Source organism: Strix aluco, chromosome 5, assembly GCF_031877795.1.
Source record: "Strix aluco isolate bStrAlu1 chromosome 5, bStrAlu1.hap1, whole genome shotgun sequence".
In the NCBI taxonomy this organism is placed as follows: Eukaryota; Metazoa; Chordata; class Aves; order Strigiformes; family Strigidae; genus Strix; species Strix aluco.
This window is the reverse complement of record NC_133935.1, coordinates 1,088,825-1,116,818: the sequence shown is the minus strand read 5'-3', so window position 1 is coordinate 1,116,818 and position 27,994 is coordinate 1,088,825. Positions and strand designations below refer to the sequence as shown.

Sequence of the window (27,994 nt, the reverse complement as noted above, 5' to 3'; positions counted from 1 at the left end):
ATTTACGCTACAATACAAAAGACAGGCAGTGAAAGCAAGATGTATAAAGAGTCCTCCGGCTTGCTTGCTTTTGGTGCTGTTAGAGGCAGTGGAGGCAAGAATGACTTCGGGCTGTGGCAAATCAGCAGCCAGCATTGCCATTTGCTATTGTGGAGGGTCTTGGCAGAGAGGGCAATATTTACTCTGGGAAGATCACTCTGACCTCAGCTGGTCCCCTCAGAGAAACCCACCAGAAACCACCTGCGGGGAGGGAGGGAGGGAATCCCCCAAGGGCAGAGCGGTTCCCAAGCACACAGGAAAAGTTGACCACAGGGCTCCTGCATGGTCTAACAACTCATTCAAGGAACGCCACCCGGATGAGCTTCCAATTTACTTCTGCTTCACACTCGTGTACAAAAATTTTGTTTCTAGCCCTGAAATTTGCTCCTAGGGCTGCCCAGGTCCTACCACAAGCCATGGACCAGCCTCTCTCCCCCTGATGCAGACCCCAGCCCACCACCACATCACTGCTTAGCCCTTGGCCCCCTCCAGTTTCCCAGCCATGGTCTGGACAGCCTGCACTTGAGAGCTACCCCACAAAGAAAGTAAAAACAGTAAAAAGGTAATAAGCCCCTTACAATGAAGGGCCTCGGCCGCCTGCAGCACCACAGTGTGTTGTACCCAACGGGTGGCCCCACCGGCTTGCAGACGGGCTTCTCTCCCTTCACATTTTCAGACTGGAAGGAATACTCAAACTAAAAGCTCTGTCACATGTTCCAGCTTCCTCCCCACCGCACTGACAGAAACGTGACCATGACGCTTAACTAGTTCCCCTCCATGGACCGAGGGCAGTAACCTAAACAGGCCCTTCTGTCGCCAAGAGGGGCTGCAGCCACGACACTAGGCAAAATAACGGGCAAACAGCAAAACGGGTGGGTGGCCCCTGCTGGAAGCGGATGCCTCAAAAACATCACCTAGAGATACTGAAATTTCTCGTTTAAGAAGGGACGCTGACAAGCTGGTTAAGCTTAGAAGCCACCTTTGAATGAAATACACTCTTTTGGAGCGTGTGGTTGACATCCCCTGCTGGAGACGAGTTTTCTCCACCATCTTCCTTCAGAAGCAAATGAGATCATCAGGAAGGCACGGCCACTTCTGCTGCTCCTCAGCAGAACCACGTCGGAGAAACTTGATTCAGAATAGATAATAAAGGAAATACCAGTAAGCCACACCAAAACAGCCAGCAGAAGGAAAGGGAAGCAATTTCCCTGAGCCAGGCTTTGAGGCCAAATAGTTTATTTTTAAATATTAAAAAGCTGCCTTCTAAGTGTTGCTGGCAATTAGTAGACTCAACATGGGTAAAACATGTGCTCGCTCCACAGCCATCTGAAAGGAGGCTTAAACTCGAATTATGCCCCTACCCGACGCCCATCAGACACTAGAACGAAACTAAGGCCAGTTTTAACCAGACAGAAAGTCAAAACTGCATCAAAACGTAAGGCAAGGACACTCAGATTTCCTGCTAGAAGGCGGCAGCAAGTCTGGGGACCAGACGGAGGAAGAGTTTCTCTGCAGAAGCCAGTATTTGGTCAGTCGGGGAGGCTGAGGAGGAGGGAGTACGCCATCCCCCGAGGAGCCAGCGCTCGGGAGGAAGGCACGCTTCGTGTAGACAGGGCTGGACCACCTTTATCAAGCCTCGCAGCCCGCCGCCGCCTCCCTATCTACAACAACAACAATAAAGCTGTGTTGCGCGAGGGTAGACATCGCTATCTCGGCGCAGCCTCCTCCGGGCTCCCCACAGCCAAGGGGGAGGCCAACCCCTCCCTGCCCGTGGTGCCGGCGGTGACAACACTGGGGTGTAAGGGTCCCCATCCTGGTGCTCGAGGGCTGGGTGGTTTTGCCAAATATATTTGGTTATGAAAAACACCGTGGGCCGAGCGCCCATCCTAACGTGAAGCGGCCTGGAAGGAAACACGGGTGGATTTAAATCGTTCCCTCGTGGCTTCTTCAACTCTCAGGCTAGAGGAAACGACGCCCGTGGTCTCCTTGGTCACCAGAAGTTTATTTTACAGCAGAAAGCGGGTTCGGGGGTTCCTTTCCCCGCTGAAAAGGGGGGGGGGGGGGACGGACGCTGAAAACGGGGAGCCGGGGAGGGGTGGTGGGAGCGGCCGAGCCCTGAGGCGCGGCCGGGCCGGCGCGTGGCGGGAAGCGGCGGGAAGCGAAGCGGCGGGAAGCGGCGGGCGCGGGGACCCCCCCGGCGGGCTGAGGCCCCGCTCCGGGGGCGGCGGGGGAGCGGGCACACGGCGTTCAGCCCCCACCGCAGCCTCCCCGCGGGGAGAACGGGACCGCGGAGGTGCCGCGAGCCCGGCCGGGTGCGCTCGCCTTCCGCCCCTCCGCGCGGGCGAACTCACCTTCCTTGGCTTTCTTCTTCCTCGCCAGCGTCCCGCCGAGCTTGCCCAGGAACGACTCGTCTTTCTTCATCCTGTGGGGCCGCAGCGTCGGGGAGCGGACGGGCGCGGCGGACATCGGCTTGGCCGGGTGAGGGGGGGGCGTCCCCGGCGGGGTGGGGGGGGTGAAGCGAACAAAGCCCGGGAGCGGGGCGGGCGGGAGGCGGGGGGCTGCGCGGGCCGGAGCCGCGGGGAGGGCAGGGGCGGTCTGGGAGCCGCTGCCGGCGGCCACAGCGCCCTGCCACGGCCTGGAAGTCCGCGGGAGGCGGGGGCGGGCCGCCCCGCCACCCCCCCGCCACCCCCCCGCCGGGCCCGAGGCCGCCCCCCGGCCCGCGGGCAACCTCCGGCCTGGGACAGGCGAGCCGGGCCCTGTTTGGCTGCACCCTGGCCGGGGGGTGTCGGCAGGGACCGGGCAGACCACGAGAGCCGTGAAAAAGTGGGTAAAACACATCGCAGAAACGCAAACCCCCCGCCCCGGCGCGGCAGGCGAAGCTGAGGTAATGAGCCTGGTCAGGGCTCTGCTTAGCGGCTTCCAGCTGGCCGCACTCAGCTTTGCCGCCTAATTTTGCAGCCAAACACCTTCTCCTGGCACTGCCCGACAGGTTTGGCATCTCCCGCGCCGCGGGGCTGAGGAGAAGGGGCCGGGGGGCTCCGCGTTTGCCAAGTTCACGTGTACCGAGGCCCACAGGCACCTCCGAGGGGGGCACCAGCACCTCCCAGGTCTCCCAGCACCGCCCTAAGCGTCGGGTCCGCACGCACCAACAGCGGAACCCGGATCCCACAGAGAGAATTGCTCATTACTTGTCATTTTACAGTACCCGGGAGCATGATAAGGGCTTTGTGGAATACGCATTAAAAACAGATCCTGAAGAGTTTATAGCGTTAGGCTCTGATCCTGCGAAGTCTGGCACACATCCTTAACTTTAAGCCCCTGAAGTGGTCCCATTGACTTTAATGAGACTACGGGGTACCTAAAGCCACGCACACGCCTTTGGCCATGCTCCTGCAAGCAGTTGCCAGTCACCAGCCCTCACCCCAACAAAGAACCTGATTCAAATCGATGTGACTTGGCGCAGGATCCGCACCCCCAGCTCACGGGACAGATTTTCATGCTTGGCCTGATGCAGAAGTAACGCTACACAACACATCTGAGCAGAGGCACTTTCCTGAGTGTGTAGTTTTGTGAGATTTAACCCGAGGTAATCCCCTCTGTCACAAAGACCCACTCTCGTCCCTCACCTCCTGATGCTTGTTGCTTTTCTACAGGCATTTAGGCAAATAATCAAAAAAAACCCCAACAAACCAAAACCAAAGTCAGCCTGCCCAGTTTTCTGATGTGACAGAGCATAAAGTCACCCAAGGGCGAGTGCCCGCAGAAGGGAAGGGGAGGGAAGACGTGACTAGGGCTGGGAAGACCCTTTGGAATGGCAGTGCAGACTCCCACAAATTGAAGATTATCATGAATTAGCAGCCTGATATACGATGGAATGATGACTTATTTCAAGTAGACAGCAATTCTTTGGGGATCCGACTCCATAAACACACATTCAAGAGTGAACACTAACTTTTTTTAAATTACAGTTTCCTTTTTTAAGATGATGCTTTCAGAGGAGGGTGCCAGACTGGACCGACGCATTTTAATCCAGCTTTGCAATTATAAAGACATTACCAAAGAACAGGAGGGGTATCGCTGCCATCAGTGCCAGAACAGCGGATACAGGAAGCTCAGACGCTTTTTAAGAAGAACTACGCCTTTCAGGAGAGGCACGGCAGGGAACTCGAATCAAGAGCCAGCAATCCTTGCAGTCCCAGGCCAAAGGGACCCGCTCTACCCAAAAACTCTCCCACCGAGTCTGCTGAGAATATGGTACTAGTCAAAACATGGCAGGGCTGCCCTAAACTGCAAGAAAAGCAAAGCTGCACAACACTTGGCACTTCATGAAAATGCCGTTTCACTAAGTGAGATGGCAGCCATGGAGGATCCCTCAGAATACAAACCCAAAACAGGAGGGTGTTTGAACTGGAACGTGGCTTTTTGTCCAGAAAGGAACACAGCGCAGGATGCAGTTTGATTTTGCCTGAACATGTAAGAGACTGAGCATTTTGCATTTCTGTCATAACTACTGTTAGCAGAACGTGGAGCAGTTTCTAAAGGCAGAGATGCTGCTAATTTACCTATGTTGCATTTTAAAATTTGTATATTTGTATAAAATCTGTAAGTTCTTGTATAAAAATGTTTTGCTTTTCCCTGTTGACAGCAATATTTAATGCAATAGCTAATGAAAGATTCAGGAGAACAATCCCTGCTCACCTGTTTCTCTAACAGGATTTCCTTCCGCATTTGAACCACAGGTTTTTGCCTTACAGGCTCCATTTCTGTTGTGTACTGCAAATCAACAGGCCAGTGGCAAATCATTTAAATGTCTCACACAATAATAGGTGCTGTGGGTTTTAAGGTAACGGTCACCCTCGCTGGCCGGTCCTACAAGCCACGTTTCTTCTCGTGCCCTGCTCCACCAGCCCAGCAGCTGAGCCGTGATCCTGCCCAGCCCAGCTCCTCCGTCCAGGAGCCCTGGGAACACCGAGCTGGAGAATGAATTGGTGACAGACAAAAACCTCGGGAAATCCTCTCCAAAGCCCCTCTGCAGAAAGGATGACTTCTCTGAAAACAAGCGAGGCAAAACCAAAATTGTAACCACGCTACGCTTGAGAAGTTCGGGGAACACAGCCAGCCCCAGGGTGAATGAGGGCAGTCCCTCACATCTGGCCCAAACCCGAGTGCGACAAGTGCAGTCACTAATTGATCACAGAATCTATCACGGAAGCAATTATAAAACTTCACTATTTTGTTTGCATAAAGAACAGCGGGAAATATTATAAAGAACATACAGACGAGGCACACCCTGGCACCCTCACGTCCACAGTGCATTCTGCACATTCTCCAGCTCTCCGGCACTGCCCGGAGTGAAAAGAACCACTCTGTCAAGCTCAGGAGCCGCACAGCCAGAAAATGATGCCAGAGATCTGTAAGGGCTCATGTTAAATTGGTGTCCAGGTAAATACGCCCTGTATTTGCAGTCTAATTTTTTTTTTTTTTTTAAGCACAATTTCTTGCTTTAAGCACTCGTCAGTAAGGTATCCTGAAACTTAAACAAAATCTATTTTCTCATTCCTTCCCCAAATCTTTTTTCTTCTGACTTCAGAAATCAACTTCAATAAGTGGAAATCCTGCTTAAGACATTGGTTATTACCTCAACTTCTCTTCCTGTTTCCTTGGCAAGTTCCAAACCTGCCAGTGGCTTTCAATTCTGATCTGGTTTTATTGCATCCTGTGATCTCTGCTGCAGAGAGCATACAGAAAGGATTTCCTAAGGGTCTGTCTGCACTGAATGCGTAATACGCAGCTGATGCAAGTTGCAGGGACCACAGAGTCTTGTTCTGCATCTCCTGACTCCATGTTCCCACGTACCGAGCACTGGGATCATCTCGCGCTCACCTCCTCCCTAACCAGCTCAGATTTTCATTAAAGGTTATTGCTGCACCAGGACACTCGGGTTTTGCTTTGTGACAGAAATGTTTGCCTTCACTCACAGATAAATGCCTTTAAAAAGCTGTGAACGTTATGCTATGCTGAGTTTGGAGTGTGTAGTAAGCCTAAAACGTAAAATGGAGCAGTTTGTTACTAATTAGACAGCCCACTGCCCCAGCTTTAGTCAAATAACCTCCTCCCTGCAAATACTTGATCTTTAAACCTCACAGCAAGATAAGCCTGTCTTGTGTTTGCTCATAAAGGCAATGATGATGATTATTTTTTATCGATAGTGCTTCTTTGGAAGAACAAATAAATTCTGTTTCCCGAAACAAGAGCGTGTTGCCCATAGCAAAGGCTTTTAGACTGTACGTGAGAAGTTGCTGAGGCTGGGATCGATACCAGTTACAAACCTGCATCTCACTTAAATGGTTTTGAGGTTTCAGGCTATACCCAATGAATGTTTCATGTTGGTTTTCTGTGGAGGAGGGAGCTCTTCCCTGCGCTCTTGCTAGCGGAAAAAGTACATCAGCATTCCAAAAGCTTCAGCTATTCTGCTGCGTTCAAATCGCAGCGCTTCAGCTGTTACACACTTTGCTAGTGGACATTTCAACCCTCGCAGTAGCAGCTCGGCCACAGTCCTGTCTCGTACCCCAAAGCAGCGGCCACGCTCCTCCAGCACCCGGTTTGCCAGTCGAGGGCGGTGGTGAGGCATTTAACAGCAGCAGCGCCAGTACTGGGATCGCTTCTTAAATAATTTAATTCCATCAAATACAGCTCTTTCAGCTTTGGGGAGGAACACTTTCAAAATCTCCACAGAGCAGAACTTACATGACCTACGAGACTTGCAGTAACACAAGCACTGGTGGTCACGTTCACCCCCGTGCAGCACAAAGCCCTCACGTTGTAAGTTAATGTTATAATCAATACTGCAGGAAAACAGGAGGGGGAAAACAAGTTAATTATGAAAACTGGAGTAGCCTTAATTATGCTGAAGATGTACATCGAAAGACATTCATTGCTTAAACTGCCCTTTTCATTTAAGGTTATGTTACATTTTTGCAAAATTAGCAAGGAAGTCAACTGCGTTCTCCCAGTACAGGCAAAGGAGACACTTTACAAATGCAAGCTTCACCTCCAACGCTTCAAAAGTAACCAGAATCCATCTGACAAGCACTAGTAGCACTAAAGCACACAGAAATGTTGATCTGCAGCAGAACTGGCAGAGTGGATGTTTCATTTCAGCAAATTCATACTGAAGTCTTAGGTTACATTTAGCTTTAAGGCAGCATGAAAAAAGCATTTTACCCAACCTCTGAGGAAAAAAAGTAAAAATCAATCAGTTCCCATACCTGAAAGTTTTTATGAATTGTCATCAGAAAAATCTGTCAGTACAAACTTCAAGCAAGAAGGCACACGAGTTGGTTCACAAGCTATACACACAGCCCAAACAGCATATGAAACTTCACTGATTCATGTGCAGCACTCAAAATGTAACCACTTACAAGCAAGTTATCTTTCAATAATTGAAATAAAACCGAACAGAGAGATCCATTCACCTCCAACTTTGACATCCTATGTATTTATAAAGAAAGGCTTAAATTTGTAGGTTAAGTAGAAAAAGTACGTCATCCTATTGCAAAGTAAAAGGAGGCCAGGTTGTTTGAGACAAGAGAGAGCCTGTGGCAGAAGAAAGTAAAATTACACTTCAGGAAATGCAACCCAAAACCTCGGGTAATTCTGAGTCCCATTACAGTGGTTCAAACAAACCGGGCTCTTCTCAACAGGAGATGAAGAGCTTCCATCGGTGCTTCTCATCAAGGGCGGGTCAGTCTTTAATAACCTGACTGGCTGATGGCCTTGCAAAGCGACCGGCAGCTGCTGCACGGGCTCAAGGGCCGTCAGTTCCAAGTGCACGTTCTGTCTTCATTACTCATTTGCACCTTTCACAGCGGATGAGGTACCAGCACGTGACATCCCAGAAGATCCCCTCTGGTACCCACCCTACCTCTTGTCAGGGATGAGACTCCTGTGAGCGTGTATTCATTAACAAATCTGTCCGAGCATAAACATGTCTTTCACAAATAGAGAATTACACTGGAAAGACTAAACCTAGTTTGAATTCTGGTTTTAATTTCAGCCCTGAACTGTTAGCTTTAACATTCAGCAGAACATTCAAAGTCTGAATTCACGTTTGCTTATTTTAACATTGCTCACCTCCTTTTTTATAGAGGTTTTCTGTTTTCTCTACTGTAGCTTTGCAATATTTTACACTGTATTCAAAATTTCAGACTACAAGAGATTACTGTAAGTAGATGTGTCACAAAGTAATGCTGACATTGACTATATGGTCTCTCATAGTTCTCCACTATGTATTGTCTTCTACTATAGCAACACCTTTACTGATTTTTCTATGATAAATATCTTATAGACAAGAAAGTTATAGTTTTTCTTCCTGGTCTACCAAATGAATGCAAATGTGAGTTTTGGGGTATTTTGTTTTGGTTGTTGGTTGCTTTTAATAACATTACTTATTTAATATTGAGGTGGAAATGTACCACTTAACTGATGCTACTGATTTACCTCACAATAATTTCTATTACCTGTTCTATCTAACTGGAAGACTTTTAAAAAGACCACCGATTCCACACAGACAATAGCTCTATCAGCTGCAGACTGGGTTGCATTTTTCACTTGACAGAAGAAAGCCAACTGCTCCGACTCGCACAGAATACACTCAGCATAAAGCCTCACCTCAATTACGTTAAAATCATCCAAGAGCCCTGCAGTTGCCAACAGCAATTTAGCACTGCTGTCATAAAACATACATTCAATGATGCTATTTCAACAGCCTTTCCAAGGTGTTCTCACAGGACAGGGCCGTGCGGGTGGTGCGGTGGGCTCCGGCAGCAGATGGGCCTGAAAGGCCTCTTCAGCCACCAGCAGTTGCCCCCATTCATCCCTTATTCCTCAGGTAGATCACAGATCTCTCAAAACTCCTCGGTGGGCCAGGTGCTGCTTAGTGTGAAAACTGAGGTTGAGGCTGTTTCTGTCGGCCTGCACAACTCAGGAAGATGTTACACCCTCTAAAATGGCCAACTGATACTCGCTGAGGGCTCTCCCACGTAAGATTAAAGTGCTACACCTGAGCAGCCTTTAGCAACAAACCACACACGCAAAAAAGAGAGTTCTTCGGGCAACAGAATACATCTGATTTTATCAAAAGGACCAAACTAAACTTTGAACTCATTGGAAAAAATCCTAACAGTATTTTGGTATCTAAACATTCCCATTAAAAATATTTTTATATATCAAAACGTAGATAGTGCTGGAGAAAAACTAGTAACATCCGTTGACATTCTTAACATAGTGTCATATTTTATCTCATAACAACAAAAAAAATAATCAGAAATGCTTTGCTGAAAATGTATTTGCTACAGTAGCTGTTAGATACACACTGGAAAAGTTTTTCTGTATTGAATTTTGGTATTTGAAGTAGACCCGACTTCTGTCATCACAGAGTTTTCTATTTTGAACATCTGTGAGCCTGTTGCTGCAAGTCTCTAAGAAGGGAAGGATGTTTAGTCAAGTGGAGCTCTGCAAAACTAGGCAGACCAGTTTCTAGCCTTCATATTTTGGAAAGTGAGTTATCGACATAAACAGATGTAGTTACTGTCTTACAGCAACAGCTATCATGTCTACCAGCGCTACAGCAAGGGCTCAAACCGCGCTCTCTGGAGAGCGGAGTCTCAGCGCCGACTTGGCTGGGAACGAGATTTGATGGCAGCCCTGGCAGTGCTCAGCAGTCAGGCACTGCACCAGCATGGCCAAACCGGGGTTCTTACCAGAGCAGAACTACTCAGGAGTAAAACAGCTTCTGTATTTCTGATCTACTCTCCCAGAGTCGTCTTTGTATTATGATTTTAAATTTGCCAACACTTAATGACAAAAAAAACCCCACATAAATTTAGATGCAGGGGAAGTGGATTCCAAGTTCAGATTCTCTTAGGATGACAACTCAGGATTGATACATATAAAAAAAAATTAAAGTGTAACTATCTTCAAAGATGAAGTTGCTAGGACTAAACTAGTGAATTAGCCCAACCTTAACAAAAACTGGAATATACGCCAAGTGATAAAGCAGGAAGTTGCTTTTAAGTGAAATTAGCACCTAAAGTCAGCACACGGAGGCAAAGAAGGCAGCAGCATGTGATCAGGTGCTGAGCCGTCCCTTTTGGCAACTGCTCCAAAAAGCTGTGTCTGCAAGACCACAATCAACGGCTTCGCTGAGGGCGTTAAAACACTCAAAACTGCCTCAGAGTTGAGGACCCTGAACCTTCCAAAGTTATTTTTGAATTCCAGTATTTACTGTGCTAGACAGCTGACTAATTTTTGCAGTGTGCAATTCAGATTGTAGGGGGCATTTAAATACAGGGGATTTACAACAGTGAAACACTCAAATCAGAGCATTGTGGTTCACTGACAACCGTTGGTTGTATAAAGCCATTTTTGATGCACAACGGAATTTTTTCAGGTTCATTTGCTCACAGAAGTTGATGATGGAGAAAAACTGTTCCCCCTTAATTTCCACTCCAGCCATACTCACGCTTGGTCATCCCAACACTTGTGGGACTTGTGGCTGGAAGAGCGAAGGCTGGGCAGCAACGACAACTACAACCACGTGAACCCGATCCAAGAGCTGACTTCTACACAACCCTCTAACATTTTAAGTAACAACTAAGAACTAAAAGCTGTAAGTTAAAACAGCTAGAATACTAGAAACGCTTTCCCACGTTTGATAAGAATCAGAGGTACAATGAAGCTTTAGCACGTAATTCTTTAATGTAGTTTCTTCTGGAGTCTGAGAGGTAAATCACTCAGATGTGTAGCTGTATTTCAAGAAAAAAGTTAGACCGTATTGAGCTGTATTACAGTCTTGATTTCAATTACAGAGCACAATTTCATACACTTCTGTAAAATGTTTCTGTATTATAGAAATCTAATTCCTGCTCCAAACTGAACACCGTCACATATCCTGAAAAGAAACAAATAACAAACAGTGTAAGTGATATATAGGGTACTGATGAAATTAAAATCAATTCTCCCTATCCCCAAAATTCCCAAGGTTTTCAATCTTTGGAAAGCTACAATTCAGATTTTAGCTGACAAAGGCTTTTTAAAATAAATGCTTTGCCACTCTGTCATCCGTACGGAGCATTAGCAAATTAAAGCCCCTAATTTTCAAACTGCTATTATTCATTCACATTTCACATGAACGACAAGTAGAAACATAATCCAACTTCTGTATGAAATACAGGGTACCCCACACAGCATTCCCAGGCAAGAACAGGCCCCCTGAAGCTTTTTTATTGTGTACTATATTTGCTTGATGTAGGATAATTGGTTGCTAACAAATTAATTTGTTCTCCCTTTATCTATACTTAAACGTGTTTTCATTTTCCAAGCAAAGACATTAAACTTGGTATTTATCCAACCATTTGTTTTTGGAAGGCTTAAGAAAATCCCATGAGCTGAGTTATCATTTCCCCTAAAGAAATAAAACCTACTCCACAGCTACTCATACATTTCCACAGCTGATCTCGAGCTCGATGAACTTTGAAGCCTGAGAAACAAAGTCTTAAACCAAGAAGTACCATGAAACCAACACGAATACAGCGAGCTGGAAGAGCAGCATCAAGTGAAGAAAAATCTCTACGCTGGCGTAGAATAAACAAAAGGCAGCAACTGTCTCTCACAAAACCAGATGGAAATGCAGTAACCTTTAAAACCAGAAATTGGTGTAAAAACCAAACCTGTCACCAGACTGTACTCCCATGGGGAAACAGTAGTTAAGTTCTAATCGAGCGATGTTGCCAAGCCGGAGCACTACTCCCGCACCATAAGACCAGCGGATACACTCGGCCAGCTTCTGCAGGTGAGCTCTGGGACCATCGCCTGAAAGCAAAGGAGCAGAACAAGAATCAAAGCAGGCGTCAGGGTGGTCAGAGGCTGACGGGATTTGCAGAGCCGGAAGACAGGCTACTTCAGATTCAGAAGGTATTTACTACCCACAACTCCCATAAATGCCAAGGACCTTGGACTCAAACTACTACGATTTCAGCTGGACTGCTGCTTGATCTTCATTTCCCACCACAGGGTACCTACCTGCATGAATGCGGAAATGAGTACTAAAGACTTAAAGGTCTTTAGTGGGTCTCTATTAGTTTTAAAGCTGATTAATCTGCTTTTCAGCTGCGCACAAAGCGTCTCCCCCCGGTATGGATGCCGCCTCTCTCCCATCACGTGAGGCAGACATCAAATATCACTCTATCCCCACACTGACTGAAAAGACAGTGAAAAGTCATACGCTAGTACAGACACGGATCTGGAAAAAAGTTGGGGATGGGAGGAAAAAAAAAGTCACATAGCTACCACTCCCTCATCTACGCTCTAATGCTACCAACTTTTTATTTAGCTCATCCCTGTAAACATTAGAATCCCATTAAAACATCATCCTCCCATCTCCCTTCAGAACAGCGTGAGAGGTTCATCAACAACCACACCGCTCTGTGAACACCCTCAGTTCACAGGCACTGCTTTACCATCCCAGCTCTCTTTCCTACAAGTTGTGCTAGAATTTATGTAGAGCGCTGAAAAAATGACCGGCACTCTGTCAGATACACAAGTTCATAGCAGCAGCTTTTTGACTGACACCAAAAGATACTCGGTAAACCATCTACTTCTGATGAACAGACACAGAACAGCTCTCCTCTCCTTTTTGGTTCTGTACATAGAGAGAAGCAGGTTTTGTTCTATACAATTCTACTGAGTCTTACCATAGTTAAGATTGCAGAGGTTTCCAGCATTAAGGAAGAAATGTGTTCGGAAAAGGTCTCCAAAGCCTCCGCGGCCCGGCCGGAAAGGCAGAGGGGTGTACAGATGCAAGCCTCCAGCCCAGTAGGCTTCTCCTCCCAGGTAATCACCTATTTAGGTAAAATGTTGGAATAAAAGCATTTACTGTGGAATATATTAAAAGAACCAGTTGTTAAAGGCACAAGAACACACCCTTAAGTTGTTTTACAGTGCGCTTCTACCCTTTACAACCCCGGCCGTTTCCTTCTAGCTCTCTCCAACCTCACCACTATCCAGGAAAAAAATCTGCACTTACACAATTCTTTAAACCTTCGAAGCGAAGTGCCCTTTTCCTTCATGCCCTCACTGAACAGCCTGAGGCACACCCCTACTTGTGGTTCATCAAAAACTACCTCCCAACCACCTCTAAAATACTTGCCTTCATTTTAAAAATGGGAAATTGATACAATTCAACAATTAGCTTTAAAATTATACTGAATACGGGACCCACTAGAACGGCGAGTCAGCAGCAGACTAAGGGACGGAACCGAGGAAGCTCCTGGCTCTGCAAACACCTTGGCTGACCAGACTCATCTGCCCTGAGCTACCAGGACATTCCACGTATCACACAGAGATTTACCGTCACTGTTGCTATAACCCTCTTCTGGGAACTTTTTCAGCTTGAAGGTTTCTCACTAACTGAGGTGACATACTGGGAGTGTCCACGTCTGAACACACACTGGGTTTACAAAATCAGCTTACGGCTTAACTAAGAACTAGCGGGCTTCAGTCCATCGTGAACTAATATACAACAACAGATCGAGACGTAACACTCCTCAGATCCAAAGTGCAGAACGAGTGCGATTATTTTTAAGCTATACAAAGCTGAAGGACAGAATCTGACTCTGTGTTACACGCTAATATTTACAGTCTTGTCAGAGGAGTGGGATGTAGAGGTTTCAGACCTTCGCTCTGGGGTCCAATGCTGTACATACTGAATCCCCGCACGCTCGTTGGTCCACCAAGGTAAAACCTAGTGAATACAGGCAAATTGAATTTGATGCTTCACTAGAACAGACAGACTTGAAAATATCTAGCCATACATCTAACACTGCTTTTCCGAGTTACAGGTAACTTTGTAGCGGGTTTAGTAAAGTGTATTTAAAGAAATAAAAGAAATTATAGCTAAATCTAAATCCTGACGCATTTGGCAAGAAATTAAAAATAAATGAAAGTATTAAAAATAAAAATCAGTCTGCCATCCCTTACAAAGATCAAACCAGAAGGATCCCAGCACTGAAGAAGAATCAGAGTACTGTCTGATTCTGTCTGTTGCAATCGTGACAGAAATACCACAGTTTAGATCACATGCAAAGTTGACACTTGGTATTTATTGTAAATAAATTTCAGTCCAAACAGTTTCTGCTAGTGATCTTTAAACTCAGGTCTTAGAGGGCAAAAATGCCTAAAAAGCCAACATAGTTACAAAATGGCTTTACTTCTAGAAATACCTACAGTGTTACCTACGCCTGATACAAAACTTTGCAGAGGGTAAATCCCATTTTGCAACTGTAAACTCTGGCAGGCAGAGCTACTACACAGCAAGTTATGAACTTATGTTACCCCAATATGAAAATCAAAAACAGAAGGCATGGCTTGAGCACTAACATGCAATTAAATCTAATTAGAAACATTTTATTCTCCTCAGAACCAGAACTACTACTGCTTCTCTCTTCTACTAGAGTTTTCTTTATCCACTACCTGGGTTGACTGCAAAAAAAAAAAAAAAAAAAAAAAAAAAAAAATCAAGAAACATTTTAGAAACTTGCCTATCAGCTATGCTGGATGGCTTGTCTCCAATAGGTACCAGCATTCCACCCCAAAGTGATGCTGAAACAACCTTTGGAGACAAAAAGAAGTTGTTTATTAATACGTATGACTTAATTTCCCTAAAAGAAGTATTAGTAACATTTCATCGCTCAGCAAGAGGCAGAGCTCCCACCAGTCTGACAAAGCTGCACGAGCATCACGCCATCAGTGTTTGCAGCGAACTCTTGATCACTGCTGCCCTCTTTCTTTTCTGCAGTGCTACATCTGAGAAAGTCTCCAGCACATCTGAACCAAGGGCTGCTCTTACAATAGCTAAAGGGAACACTCATCCAGCTCCTATTTTCTTATGAATTGTCATGTCCTGAAGTAAGACAACACTGCTGACATAATTTACTCCTGGCAATTTTAAACCCGTAGGGGGCCAAGTCCAGCAAATAGCTACCAAAAATGTACAATTATCACCTGTCTGTAAACTAGCCTTATAATTAAATGAAACCACCTTCTGCAACTCACTAAATTGACTTCAAATACACATACAGCATTACTATACAGTAATTCTTGGGCGCCAAATCACTGTAATAAATACAGTTGATAATTTACTTGCTGCCTGTGTACCAAGTAGAAGTCCTCCTGCCCGCTGGTGAGACCTGTGGTCAATACACAGCCTGTGCAGAAGCCAGCTGCACGCAGGCCCACCCCGTGAACCACAGGTGGCATGAAGTGATGTGGAGTACGTGATGGGACACGCTCCACTGCCCCTCACAGCGTGGGCACGGCAGTGGGCAGGGGAGCGAGCAAAGTCCTCCTGGTGTAGCCATGAAGCCATTAAATTACCTCCTAGGAGAACACGCTGTCTTTCAGCCAAATAAATGTAAGATTAGCAGTGCACTCATCAGGCAATGCCTTTTCTTCCACCACAGGGAAGGTGCAAATGTAATGATGTAAGAGGAAAGGGGTACAGCAAATAGCCTCACAAAGCCCTTCTGCATCGGCCTCGCTGGTCTCACCCCAGAACCTCAGTGCACTGAGTCGCCTCAGAACAAAAGCATGAGAGCGCAGCCCGGCAGAGCCTCAGCACCACTTTGTGAGTTTCTGCACTGCGGGAGTCGCCTGGAGCTGTTTTCAGCTGGCACTGCTGGCATAATGCTAACATTCTTCTAGTCTCCTAGAACCTCCTCATTGCTCCCGTCCTTCCTCAAAAGCTATCAAGAGGCAGAGATCTTCTCAGCGCATTTTGGTTTTAGTATGTTGGGATGCAAATTATTGTAACCTCTGATTTTTAAATCTTCATAATGGAAGTTGCTGCTTAATTCCCCATTCAGCTGTGAGACAAGAACCTCCTGCAGCATCTCCATGTGATAAAGAACTTCTTTCTAAATACAGACAGAAATATGTCTAGGATATATTGACATTCTTATTCCACTGAACAGAAAAAAAACTATTTCCACCTAATACTAGGTCTAGGCTGTTGAAACTGCCTGAAAATTAAGATCTCTATGTTCTCGTAAGAAGCTGAAGTTCATTAAACATGAACCTGGAGTGGAGTTTTCCAGTGTCATGTCCTCTGAAAGCAGTCTGGTTGGTATAAGCAAGAACTGCTCTGCCAACCAAACCAAGACTGTCAGGGATGATGGTACAGGAATTTGTTTCAAAACCCCCCCGTGACTCCAAAGCAAAGCACTGATGTGGACAGCACACCATAAAACTGGTGATGTGTTCTGGCAGACTGGGGTCTCACCTGAACTGCTCACGGCACCACGTGTCTGTCTTATTGGAACTTAAATTGTTCATTGTGAACAAAACATTGTAGTGCAAGCTTAGCGCTGTAATGAAATCAGTCTTCCCATTCTTTCCCAATAATTTTACATAGAGGAAATAATTACATGCTATGATACTGAAATTAGTAGTCATATATTCATAATTTATAACGACAAAACTAAACCAAGATTAGGCAGAATATTCATAAGCAGGTGAAAGAGACAGAACAAAGCCTGCAATAAGTTTTTGAAAAATCACTCTTAAGAAAGATCCCAAAGAACAGACATGCTCAACGTTACTGCTGAAAGGAAAATAGTTCATGTGGTTAACTGTCAAACAAGCTGTTCTTTCCAAAATGCCCACTTCTCAAGTGACTGTACATGGCTGGAACATCAGGTGAAAAATAGAGTATTTCAATTTCAAAAAACTAACTCAAGATACCACTTTCAAAAAAACAAATCAAGGTACCTACACCATCCATCTTTCACTTCCATATTTCTCTAATCCATGGTGAAAAACTGTAAGAAATGGAACCAATAACCTCATCTGCTAACTCAGAGCAATTACTAAAATATCTTTCAAAAAAATTACCGAATCCCAGATAAGTTGCTTATTCAACTGAAATTCAAAATCCTCTTTTAGAAAGCTCACGTCCCCGCCTGTATAGCCAGCCAGCTCCTGCAAAGACAGAAGTTATGACAGTTGTAACGGGTATTACACACTTCTTCCCTCTACAAGTTCATCGCGTCTGCATCAGCGTAAGCAGAGTTTTCTGTACGAGGAAGACAGAATCGCTGGTACAGAGACACAACTGAGTTTTGGACCAGTGAACAGTCATGCATGACCCTCAGAACAATGAGCTGCATTCTTCTCCTCCAATATGAAACCAAGGTATTGCTTTCTGAGCCATTTTGTAAATGACAGCAAAACAGAACGGAGCTGGAAAATTCTGCACCCAAAATCAAAACTCTCACTGTATTTACCTAGACCGGAGAAGATTTCACAACACAGTACAGCAGGGCAAGTCAAAAATGACAAGTGAAGTGTCTGAATCAGTGTCAGAGGCAGCATCTAACCAATGATACGTTAACTAAACCCTGAATTATAACCACCACTCTCACTCAGAAACAGAACAGTTCACTGCAGCTGACAGGAACAGCAGCACTTCTGATTTCAATGGCATCTCAAAGCAATCTGCTCCTAAAGCACTGCAGAGGTTAATGCTTCTGAAGTACCAACCCATACAGCAGAAGAGCCAGCTTTCCTAAAAGCTCTGACAGTAACAAGAGCGAAAACCATTTTCTGGGTCAAAATGATACATGAGTATGCCTTTTGAGAGGTATTTTTACCCAGTCTTTCATTTTTAAGACTTACAAACTTTGTAAGCAGCAACGGGACCACAGTCTGGTAATCCTACATGGCCGTGTTAGGAAACAAGGACTAATACCTACTGTAAAGTGTAGAGTAAATACTGCCAGGGATGATGAATCTCAGCTAATAATTTAATGCTAACGGGGAGATAAAATGGCTGTGCTGTCTGACCAATGGTATACAAATGAAAATAAAATAAAAAAGGTTTAATGATTTTTAAAGGGCACACACTGTAAAGATAAAAAGTAAACACTGGCCATCACTGTATCCTAGCCATTTTACAATTGGTCTCTAACTTTAGACATTTTTAACAGGAACATCAATTAGATAAATTAAGACTTACTCAAACGCACCAATAAAACCCAATAATAGCATAAGTGATTTAATATTACCTGATTAATTTTCAGCAAAGCACCTCGTCTTGGCAAGATTGAGGAGTTCCGGGAATCAATTACCATGGCATGCTAAAAAGAATCAAAAAATTATGTTTAGGTTCCTGTATTTGTTGACTATCACAGAGTGACACTATCATTTTCCTTCAAAACCTGCGCAAACAGTGGAAGACAACCCCTGTTCCAGCTAAGGCCAGTGTAGCTTCATGGGTTTGAGAACAACACACCTACAGACTCCCTTAGTTTTGAATTCAGAGGCCACGGGAAATGCACACAGTTGTACCTTTTGGCCATGGTACACACCAGGACAGAATACAGCAGCAACAACGCCCCAGGGTAAATCACCAATTCTGTGACTGTCACCTGCAAATAGTTTATCTCCTCCAGTTTGTAAGTGACACGTTAAAGATGGCAAGTGACCAAAAACTGCTAGAGGAAAGAATATTTAGAAAGGGCACGACAATGTAGGATGAGGAAATGTACTGATCCTGTCTCCTACAAGACAATTCTGCAGAAGGAGATGGCAGAGGAGGCGGAGGGAGGCCCTGCAGAAAGAAGCAGCCAGCCCGTGTGACAGCCAGAACACAACACTCAGCCAGGGAAATGTCTTCTCTTGGACCTCCTGGCTGACTCTGCCTGCACAACCACACACAGCAAGAGAGCTCTGAAGTAAAACACCCTACCTACTAAGGCAAAAAGCTGCTTTGGTATCATTCCGAAGTATTAGATGACTCAAAATAATGTGTTTTTGAGAATTATCAGGAAAAAGCCTTACAGAGAGAGAAGATTTAAGAGAGTGTCCGCTTTCTTCTCGAACGGAAAAGGACGCTGTTCTAGCAAGGCAGCCAAGCTCTCTCCACACACCCTCCCACTTCAGTGTGTGATTGGTCTTCCAGACTGGAAACTACAAATAAAGAATTAAGACATGAAAAAAATTCTGCTACAAAATTAAAACATTTCCCTGAAAAGTCTTTCTCTCTAAACTTTATTTATACATGAGTCTATGCTTTTTCTTTCCAAACTTCCTGGATCAGAGAGAAACCCTTTTCCATTTCAGAGTCACGTTAATTCTGCTCCAGCCAAGTGTTCCTTCAAGCAGGTGTGCACTACTGAATCCATCCCAAATGAAAAACATCTCAAACTGGGCTGGTACAGTGAGCTGGGCAACCAGCTGCCTCTCTGAAACGATGCTTTAAACATTAAAAATTTGGAAAAAAACATATTGGTATTTTTACATGGCCAAAATAGGATTGAATTCTAAGAAAACCACTAAGGTGTATTACCCGTCATTCTAAAATTGTTGACCTCTTTCAGATAATGACAGTCAGCCCTGGGCACACATGTTTCAATCATTACAAAAGTAAAGCCAACATTTGTGAACGCCAGCTGTGACCTGAATTCAGTGTAAATGAAGCATGTGCTCCACAGACACTTGTGCTACACTTACGTTAAATTCTGTTGATATTCCTCTATCAGTTTCCCGAAGAGAGCTCCAAGGGAACTGCCCCGTTACTTTATACAGGTTAACTGAAAAACTGAAACACAACGTTACTGGCAGGTGTGGAAGTGAAACTATTTAAGCAAGTGGAGTTTTAAATTATCACAAAAACTTAAGAAACCAGCTCTGCTACATTATTAACAGACCCTCAGCAAAGGAATACATTGAATTATTATTCAATGAAAGATGTTACTCATTGTTTTACATTCCTGCACCAAAAAAAGTACTCAAAAATGCATCCCCTACTTTCTTTCAAACTTGCCAGGCTGTGGTTTGAAGAACGACAGGCCATATGAAGTTTCCTTTGTTCCGTAGGAGAACTGGAAGGTTACCTTCTCTGCACGTCCAAAGAGATTTGGGAATTTCAGGCCAAGTACCTACGAAAAATAAAAAAAAAAAACCACCCACATTTCATACATCTTGCTGTTGTGCATCTGAATCGTATGTTGAAGACAAACACATCTACCGTGAGAATGAGAAACAAAGACATTAAAAAGAGTTGTAACTGAATGTGCTTTAATTTAAAGTCAGGTTTCTCTGTGCGCTGGCAGCAAAAGCCATCACATTAGCACCAGTTACAGTTAATCACCCAATTTTTATTGCTGTCCAGTAGCTGCTGACTTAATCTGCATTCTCACTGTATCATCAGTACTGCTGTTATTTCAGACAAAATCTCCCAGCCAGTCCCACAGCCCAGGAGAGTAAGTCTCTGGCGTAATAAGCAGCTGCTCTGCCACTGCAGACTTGCCAGCTGATCATCAGGAAAGCTCCTTCTCAGGCAGGGCTTGTCGGAACCCAGCGATAAGGAAAACTATCACTACAGAGCCACTCCCTCTTATTTCTGTTTCGAGTGACCAGAGGCTTTTGCCATCAGTCCTGACAGCAGCACAGCGTTACCACTACAATTCTCCAGAAACTCGTTGAACACTTTTGACTGTTCTGAGACAAACTCCCTGTAACCCTTTGGCAGCTCTTGGCCCTCTGGCAGCAAGGATGGAGCGGGTTTCCTCCGCGCACAGACGCTCCCAGGGCTGCTCTCCTGTTGCGTGGCCTATTTTAAAAGAACACGAAGAGCCTGCCGAATCCTGCCTGCCTTCCTCGCACAGCTGTGGGACGCAAGTCAGTCACCTGAACTTTGTGATGATGGCTACTGTGCAATCATCCAGCCAACCAGATACCACTAATCCAAAGGGCTCTAAGGCTGAAATGCCAGATCTATAGACTTCAGATGAATCTGTGGGATTAGAATAAATGTCAAATCTATCTAACTCTTACGGAAACATAACCTCTGCTGCCCACACCAGTGTACACAAGTCATGCTTTTTTATCACTGAGATGTTTCGCTTCTCTGTAACAAATTAAAATCAAATAGAGGGGGAAGCTGAGTACAAAAAGAGGAACCACAGTAACTTTCAGCCTGTTTTCAGACGCTCTAGAACCAGCGGGTAGGATTCCTCACCGGTTTGATTCAGGCCAGGCACCCTGGACGCCGCTCCCAGCAGAGAGCCGCACACGCAGCTCTCAGTAACTGCCTGCGCTCGCAAAACACCAGTACCTGAGTCATGCAGTATCTTATCTGGGTTAAAAATACCCCTAAGAAGAAAAGGATGAGTCCCTTGATCCGGCTTATCCAGCAGCCCCAGGCAGAGCTGCACGGTGCACACGAGAAGGCAGAGTGGGCGCAGAAACGAGCGCCTGAAAGCACAATCAACTCACCCCAGCACTCCCCTTACAAGGACACAGACAGAACACCACCACGGCTGTTACTTTTTGTGTCAATCGGTAAATATTTTTCACACAACGTTCTAATCTGATGCATCCTTAAATCGAATCAAATGGAAACAAGTTCCACAGTTTGTATGGTTCTGGAAAACCTTACATTTTGCAGCCTGGAATAACTGGTACCGGGCTAAAATAGTGAAAATCAAGGACACTTTAAATACATCTCATAGAAACAAAACGCCAAGTTCCTTATTCATCTCTCCAGTAGATAAAGCATCTTAAATATTATCAAGAAATTACTTAAGTCATCTTAAGAATTAAAAAATTAACACCCTGAGTTGGAAGCTCATTTTTCCCTAAATGCCCAAAACAGGCTTTTGCTGAATGAAAGCCTGACTAATACAAAGCCTCTGTAGAGACAAAGGTCTGGCAAAGCCTTAGTAAAGCCGGATCAAGAAAATAATTTAGCTTGGATCACCAAACTCCTTCCTAGGTTTGAAACATGAAAGTAAGAAGAATATCAAAAGGGATAAATAATTATTTGAAATAATCCATACCATACTGCCTTCATTGTTGCCAACCATAGTGTTATAGCTTCCAGTTAGTCTTCTCAATTCTGTTACCTCAAAGGTGACATCTAAACCGTTTGGAAGGGCATCATCTCCTGCATCAACGACCAAACAAACGTATGTTATCTCTAAAGACCTATTAAAAAAATGAAGACAGAAGATGACTTGAATTATTTGAAAACTGGTTGAATTAAATGATAATCAAAGTCTGCATTACAAATTAAAATGGCTCAAGAAAAAAGATGGTGTTTGGATATGAGGTGCAGAATTTGGCTCAATCCTAGCACAACGGGCTTTAATCATCAACATGTTAGTTTAATTGTGAAATAGTAACATTTGTTTGTTACCTATAAACCCAAGGACATACACAGATTCTGACATTAGAATAACAAGAAAACAAAGTGGTCCAGAAAGGGCAAGAAGAACACTGTCACTAGGGCAGAGCTCCCAGCTGAAGGACAGAAACCACCCCAGTCCCAGTCCCTCGGGGCTCTGGCTAGGGCAGCAGCTCCAAAACCCAGCCGTCAAGGGCCCCTGATTCTGCCTGAAGCCCAGGGGACAGCAACCAGGGGGGCTGCACTGCGTTTCCTTCCCAATCCCACACCGTTCTGCTGCAGGGGCTTTGGAAGCCACCACAGGAAAGTCCACGGAACCTTCCTGTGAAACCCACACATGCTCACCTGCCCCACAAACACTATGAGCCAATTTTTAATCCCAAGCACTGACACAATGACTAGTATTGCCTTAAGCACCAAGGGTGTGCTGATACGATGCTGGTTCTGTGATGTGTAATAGATGGAAGTACAGGACACGTTTTCAAGCTTTTCCTCAAGTGCTCCTCTGAAACTCCTGATTAAGGGATGTGCACTGTCATTATTTCAGTGCTGGAAATGCACCCATTTTTGCATATATGAGTAATGTTTATATACCTCCTTTTCACAAGGGTAATGGATGTAGACACATACATTCATATATATATCTCTATAGCACATCTACATGAGTATCTAAAATATATAAAGGTATATGAGAGAGTAAGTTACAGACACAGAAAACATCCACCCTATTACACGGGGAAATATACACATGTCTGTGTGTGCATGAGAAAAAAGGTGAGGATTAATGAGGCAATACATACCTTGACAGGTGTCAATCAGAACCTCGACCTGTCTAAAGATTCCCAGACGAAGCAGCTTTTCACGAGCTTCATGAGATTTTCTCATCACCTACAGGATGAGATTAAGTAGCTCAGTCATTGAATTGTGGAATAATAAAAGAGTTTGGGTTGGAAGGAACCTCCAAAGATCATCCAGTCCATTGGAGTCTTTCAGGTTACCAAAAAATAACTAGGATAAAATAGTTAAAATGCAGCTAAGTCACAAAATATTCACGGATGTTGTATACAAAGACACATATATGAGCCTTCAAAGGAGATCACAACCACTTCAACACTTGAATCTGTAAAAAAAAAAAACCCCAAACCTGAGCACCCAGCTCAGTTCCTACCTCTTTTTGCTTCCCTATTGTTATAATATTAAACCTATCAGTCAAATAGGTTTCCACAGTTAAAGCTTGTGCACCTATTTACGGGGCACATGCTTTTGGCAAAAAACCCAAACACCCTAATTGGTTTAAATTTAGGCCAATTTACAGGTCTAATTGCCAGCCATGCTCCAGAAAGAATCGCCACTTAAAAGCACAAGGACAAGCAGCCTAACTCACACTCTGATCTCTGTGGAGTCATCTGTGCTGAGATCCAGTCGTTTATCTTAAGCAAAATAACTGAAAGTGTCACCTACACAGTTCAGCAATTCTCAGATGGTAAAATTGAAGCTGAAAAAATATCTCGGAGTACTGTTTGCCATCGCACAACATCTTTGAGCTGAACACATCAGAAAACACAGTATCTGCCAGTATTTCATATTTCAGCTTGGCTTCCGTACCACAAGATCAGAATCATCACAAAACTTGTCAGAGTTGCCCCCTGTCTGAAGGGAGCAGCCCAAAGCAGGAAAAAGAGAAAATCGAAACCTGAATTTTTAAACAGTAGGTGTGATAGTCACTGCAGTACTTACATCAATGAGATTTTTAGCCTTGAAAACATCAGAGATTTCATACATGATAATGTCATCTTTGGTCCTTCCCAGTCCCTCGAAGTGCACGTGCTGGACCACCACCTGAACAGAACAGATGTTTAAACACAAATACTGAATTTGCATCTAATAATGAGCCCGAAGATCACCAGTGCAGACAAAAATATCACTGTCCGAGTGAAAAACCCTGAAGATCCCTGGGCTAATTACTGCTGACCTACATTATCAGGTAACAGTGCTATCTACAATTCTGGAAAGTTGTTCCCTTAACACGAAAATTAAAGAAAACTCTGACACCAAAGTTGGTTGTAGCAGAAGCGACAGTAAGAGACTGCAGCTGAGATTTTGGCCATAAGTGTTGTACAGACAAATAAATCACTGCAGAAATCACACTGAAGCGTTAAGACATGTAAGAGAAAACACGTCATCAATCAGTCCTAGTTCAGCTGTATCTTGTCTCAGCTACACATAAGCAAAGAGTTAAAAGAAAAAACAAACACTTACAAGCCATAAATATTTAAACTGTAACTATTGAAATGATTACTGTTACCAGAGCACTGTAGTTTAAAATGCATATTAACATCACTACCATTGTGAGGTTTTATGTTTTCTTAAAATCATTCATCTTGTTACAAACGTGAGGTTCATGGTTGGACGGGTGATCTTCAAGGTCTTTTCCAACCGAGATGATTCTGGGAAATCATCTGAGGTAATTTCATCTTAAAAATCACAACCCGTTCCAGGTTAGCTGGTGCAAATTAACTACAGCGATTGTATTTCCCTTGTTTTTCCAACCTTTTCAGTGTATTATAGTTTTAGGGGTAAGCGTCCAAAAAAAAAAAAGAAATCTGCAAATGTTTCATGTATTCGCATATAATAAAACAGCAGAGTAAGAGCAACTTAGCATTGCTGCAAACTGCTTAAAAAACCCGGTCAGAAGTTATTTTATTTCGTTCATACATAATGAACTACATAAAAACCAAATGCTGTTACCAAGCTTCTAGTGAGGATGACTCTGAACAGCATAAGGAAAATTTTCATGAAAATTAAGATAATGCAGGGTATCTCACCCTTCTAGCACAGCTGAACATATTCCGGGCCACGACAGACATGCTCTTACATGTGAAATACTTTTTTTTAAAAAAAAGTTCCCATCCTCCGCTGAGGTTAGCAACATCATCCACGTGGTGGCACTTCACCCTAAGGCGGCTGCACCGCACCCTCCCGCAGATTAAGGACCGTTGCTGGGTTTGCTCCTAAGCAGTGCTGCAGAGCAGTAACCTCTGATGAGAGAGGGGAAAGCAGCACCTGCAAACAGCTCTACCAGCTCCAAACTGAATTTAATAACAACTCCTGCAGCAGGGAAAAAAAGAACAGGAACTCGACAACACCAGATTAAATTCACAGTATGGAATTCAATTCCTTCACATCTCAACCCACAGCTTAGAGAGTTCCCTTAGGAAAACAATCAAGCAAGGGTGGCAAGACATTTCTCTTCAGAAAAACATCAGCACGTTGTGCAGGTACTTACATCTTTGTTTTCGAGAATTTCCTGCTTGGCCTCAGGTTCAACTTCAACCAGCTCAGCTTCCTCTCCCAAGGCACCAAAGTCCGGCCCACCCGTTGGCAGAGGCTCCAAACTCTGGAAGCGTAGAAGAAAACAGCGTTGAACGCGGTGTGTGGCTTCGTGATTTCTGCCTTTTGCAAAGGAAAGTGACTATGGCTGTGGACACTGCGCTCACCAGATCCCAAGGGGAAAAAAGCAAAACTGAAGAACTAAAATGAGGAGAATTATCAGCACATTTGTTACTTACCTGCTTGCCGGAATTCTAATGAAAGCTGAACACCCTCCATGTTGGCCGATTTCTCAAAAATACTCTGCACTCTCCCAAAAATAACCTGATATTTAAGGAATGCTTCCTGTGTTAAAGATGAATTCTACCCTCTTAAAAAAAAAAATCTAAAAAATCAGGGTGTCGCTACTTCATTTGGGTTTTTGGGAGGGAGAGGAGTATGAATGTTGAACAATTTAAAACAAAAGGGTGTTTTCCGCACGTTACTTCGCTTTGCCTATATTTATATGCTTTCATATGTTCCTCTTTCTTTTAAAAGTAACCTTCCAAGTAATGGGCAAGAGCCTCGGGGCCTGTCCGCCAGAGGGGAATGTTTTATCAAACGGGGTTCCAGCACAGCACGACTTGCTGTATGCTCCCTGAAAGAGCCCTAAAATAAGGCTTGTCAGAAGAGGATGGATTCAAGCTCGAGTGAGCAGAGGGTTGCCTGCCAAAGCAGAGGTCGGGATTGGGTAACTCAGTAAATCTACTTCTAGTCTTAAGTTCCTAATTCAGTACTTGCTGCACCATTTAAGGACAGCTGGTCTGGCTGGAAGAGCAAACTGCAGTTACATACCAGAATCAAATTAAACAAAACCAGAACCCTCTCTCACTCCCAATAATTTTCAGGCAACCATGAAAGACTCTGCATCCAGACAACAACATAGATCAGTTTATACTACAGATGGATACAAAACCAAGGACACAAGAAAAAGATTTGAAACAGAAATTGAATTAGTCACAATAATTAGATAATCTGGAGCCTTCACAGCCCCTGCTGCTGGTCCTCAGGCTGATTAAACACCAGGTAAAAGCCTCACAGGTCCCGGTACCCTCCAGAGCACCCCCAGCCCTGCTCGTTAACCACACCTCATTAACCACACCTCATCACCCACCTCACAGTTTTAAACACCCCCACGAAGGCTCCCCACGGTTGCTTTAAGGGGAAAAGAGTTTAAGCCAAATTCACAAGGTATTTCACCAAAGGGTTTGCCCAGCAACTCCTCTGCTTTCCAGCCAGCAGCACCACCAGCTCTGTGTTTCCCTGACAGTCTCTCCGCTCCCCCGAGCAGCCTGCTCAGCCCTCGGCCGCTTCCCTACACCCGCAGAGACGCTTCTCTCTAACGAGGCCCCGGAGAATTCACCGACCTCCCGCAGCACTTCAGATCCTACCCAGCCTCGCTCTTGGACATTATTTTCTGATGGTCAAGACACACTTTCTCCTGCTGCCATTATAACCACGACTCGTCCTGCCACAGCGGACGCTTCAACCTCCACGTCCCTCCCTCACCCGCCAGCTGCTGCCGTTGGACATTTCTCTTTCCACGCGGATCCCCCCAGCGACACCAAACCCCCAACCTCCGCTTCTCGCCCTCCACCTGCAGCTCTGGGGCGGTTTCTCTTTGCTTCCTGGCGGGATTTTTCCTCCCAACACTTTTTTTCCATTCCCCTTTTTTCCTCCCTTTGATTCCTCCCTTTTTTCCCTTCCTTCCCCCCCTTCCCCCTCCCTTTTTTTCTTTCCCTTTTTTTCTTTCCCCCTTTTTTCTTTTTTTCTTTACTTTTTTTTTTCCTTTTTCTTTTCTTTTTTTCTTTTTCTTTTCAGTTTTCATTTTTCCAGCCTGGTTCTTGCCAGTTCCCCGAGCCCAAGGTCAACCCCGACCACCACCAGGGAGGAAGGGAAGGGGAAGGGGAGGCAGCAGCCGGGCCGGGCCGGGCCCGGCCCCGCGCAGGCCCCTGGCGGGACGGCGGTTACCGGCCCGGAGCCCCTCGGGGGGGGCGCAGGGCCCGATCCTGATTCCGGTCCCAGGCCCGGCGAAGGCGCGCGGCCGGCGCTCGCCATCGGTCCGGGCCTGGCCCGAAGGTCGCCGAGGCGACCTTCGGGCCAGGCCCGGGGCGGGGGCGAGCGCCGGCCGCGGCCGCTGTCGCACCCCCCGGGCCCCTTCCCGCCCCCCGAGCCCCCCGCGGCGCTCACCCGTGCGTGCACCGTGCCCATGGCGGCGGCGAGGGGAGGGGGCGGCCGGGCTGGGGCCGAGGGGAACGGCCGGTGCTCAAGGCCGCGCTCCGGGGGCGGCCATGACAGGCAGCCCCGCCCCGGCTCCCATTGGCTGGAGGAGCAGGAAGAGGC

The 27,994-nt window shown here is 45.3% G+C and overlaps 2 protein-coding genes and 1 long non-coding RNA gene across 4 annotated transcripts in view; 1 reads left to right on the top strand and 2 right to left on the bottom strand.

Moving 5' to 3' along the window:
- The window catches only part of PARVB (parvin beta), a 67,766-nt gene extending 65,124 nt beyond the window's left edge, over positions 1 to 2,642 (bottom strand). Inside the window, exon 1 of one of the 2 annotated variants that reach the window (XM_074825584.1) lies at positions 2,391 to 2,642. In XM_074825584.1, the coding sequence (XP_074681685.1) occupies positions 2,391 to 2,505 (115 nt within the window). In that variant the 5' untranslated portion in view covers positions 2,506 to 2,642. Of the gene's footprint in view, positions 1 to 617; positions 637 to 2,390 lie in introns of those variants that run through there. The other variant, XM_074825589.1, reaches the window with a different exon arrangement.
- Positions 2,426 to 4,724, top strand: LOC141923907 (uncharacterized). Its single transcript, XR_012623427.1, has 2 exons — positions 2,426 to 2,517; positions 4,008 to 4,724. It is a non-coding gene; the product is annotated as an uncharacterized LOC141923907 (long non-coding RNA).
- Positions 4,725 to 10,778: 6,054 nt separating this feature from the next.
- SAMM50 (SAMM50 sorting and assembly machinery component) lies at positions 10,779 to 27,988 on the bottom strand. The gene is made up of 15 exons (XM_074825590.1): positions 27,842 to 27,988; positions 25,569 to 25,679; positions 24,020 to 24,121; positions 23,083 to 23,170; positions 21,936 to 22,042; positions 19,903 to 20,033; positions 19,606 to 19,693; positions 18,934 to 19,062; positions 18,159 to 18,230; positions 16,987 to 17,073; positions 14,637 to 14,707; positions 13,773 to 13,840; positions 12,792 to 12,938; positions 11,769 to 11,910; positions 10,779 to 10,990 (listed from the first exon to the last, which is right to left on the bottom strand). The coding sequence occupies exons 1-15, from the start codon at positions 27,860 to 27,862 to the stop codon at positions 10,945 to 10,947; spliced, it is 1,410 nt and encodes a 469-aa protein (XP_074681691.1). The 5' UTR covers positions 27,863 to 27,988; the 3' UTR covers positions 10,779 to 10,944.
- Between the last annotated feature and the right edge of the window lie 6 nt (positions 27,989 to 27,994).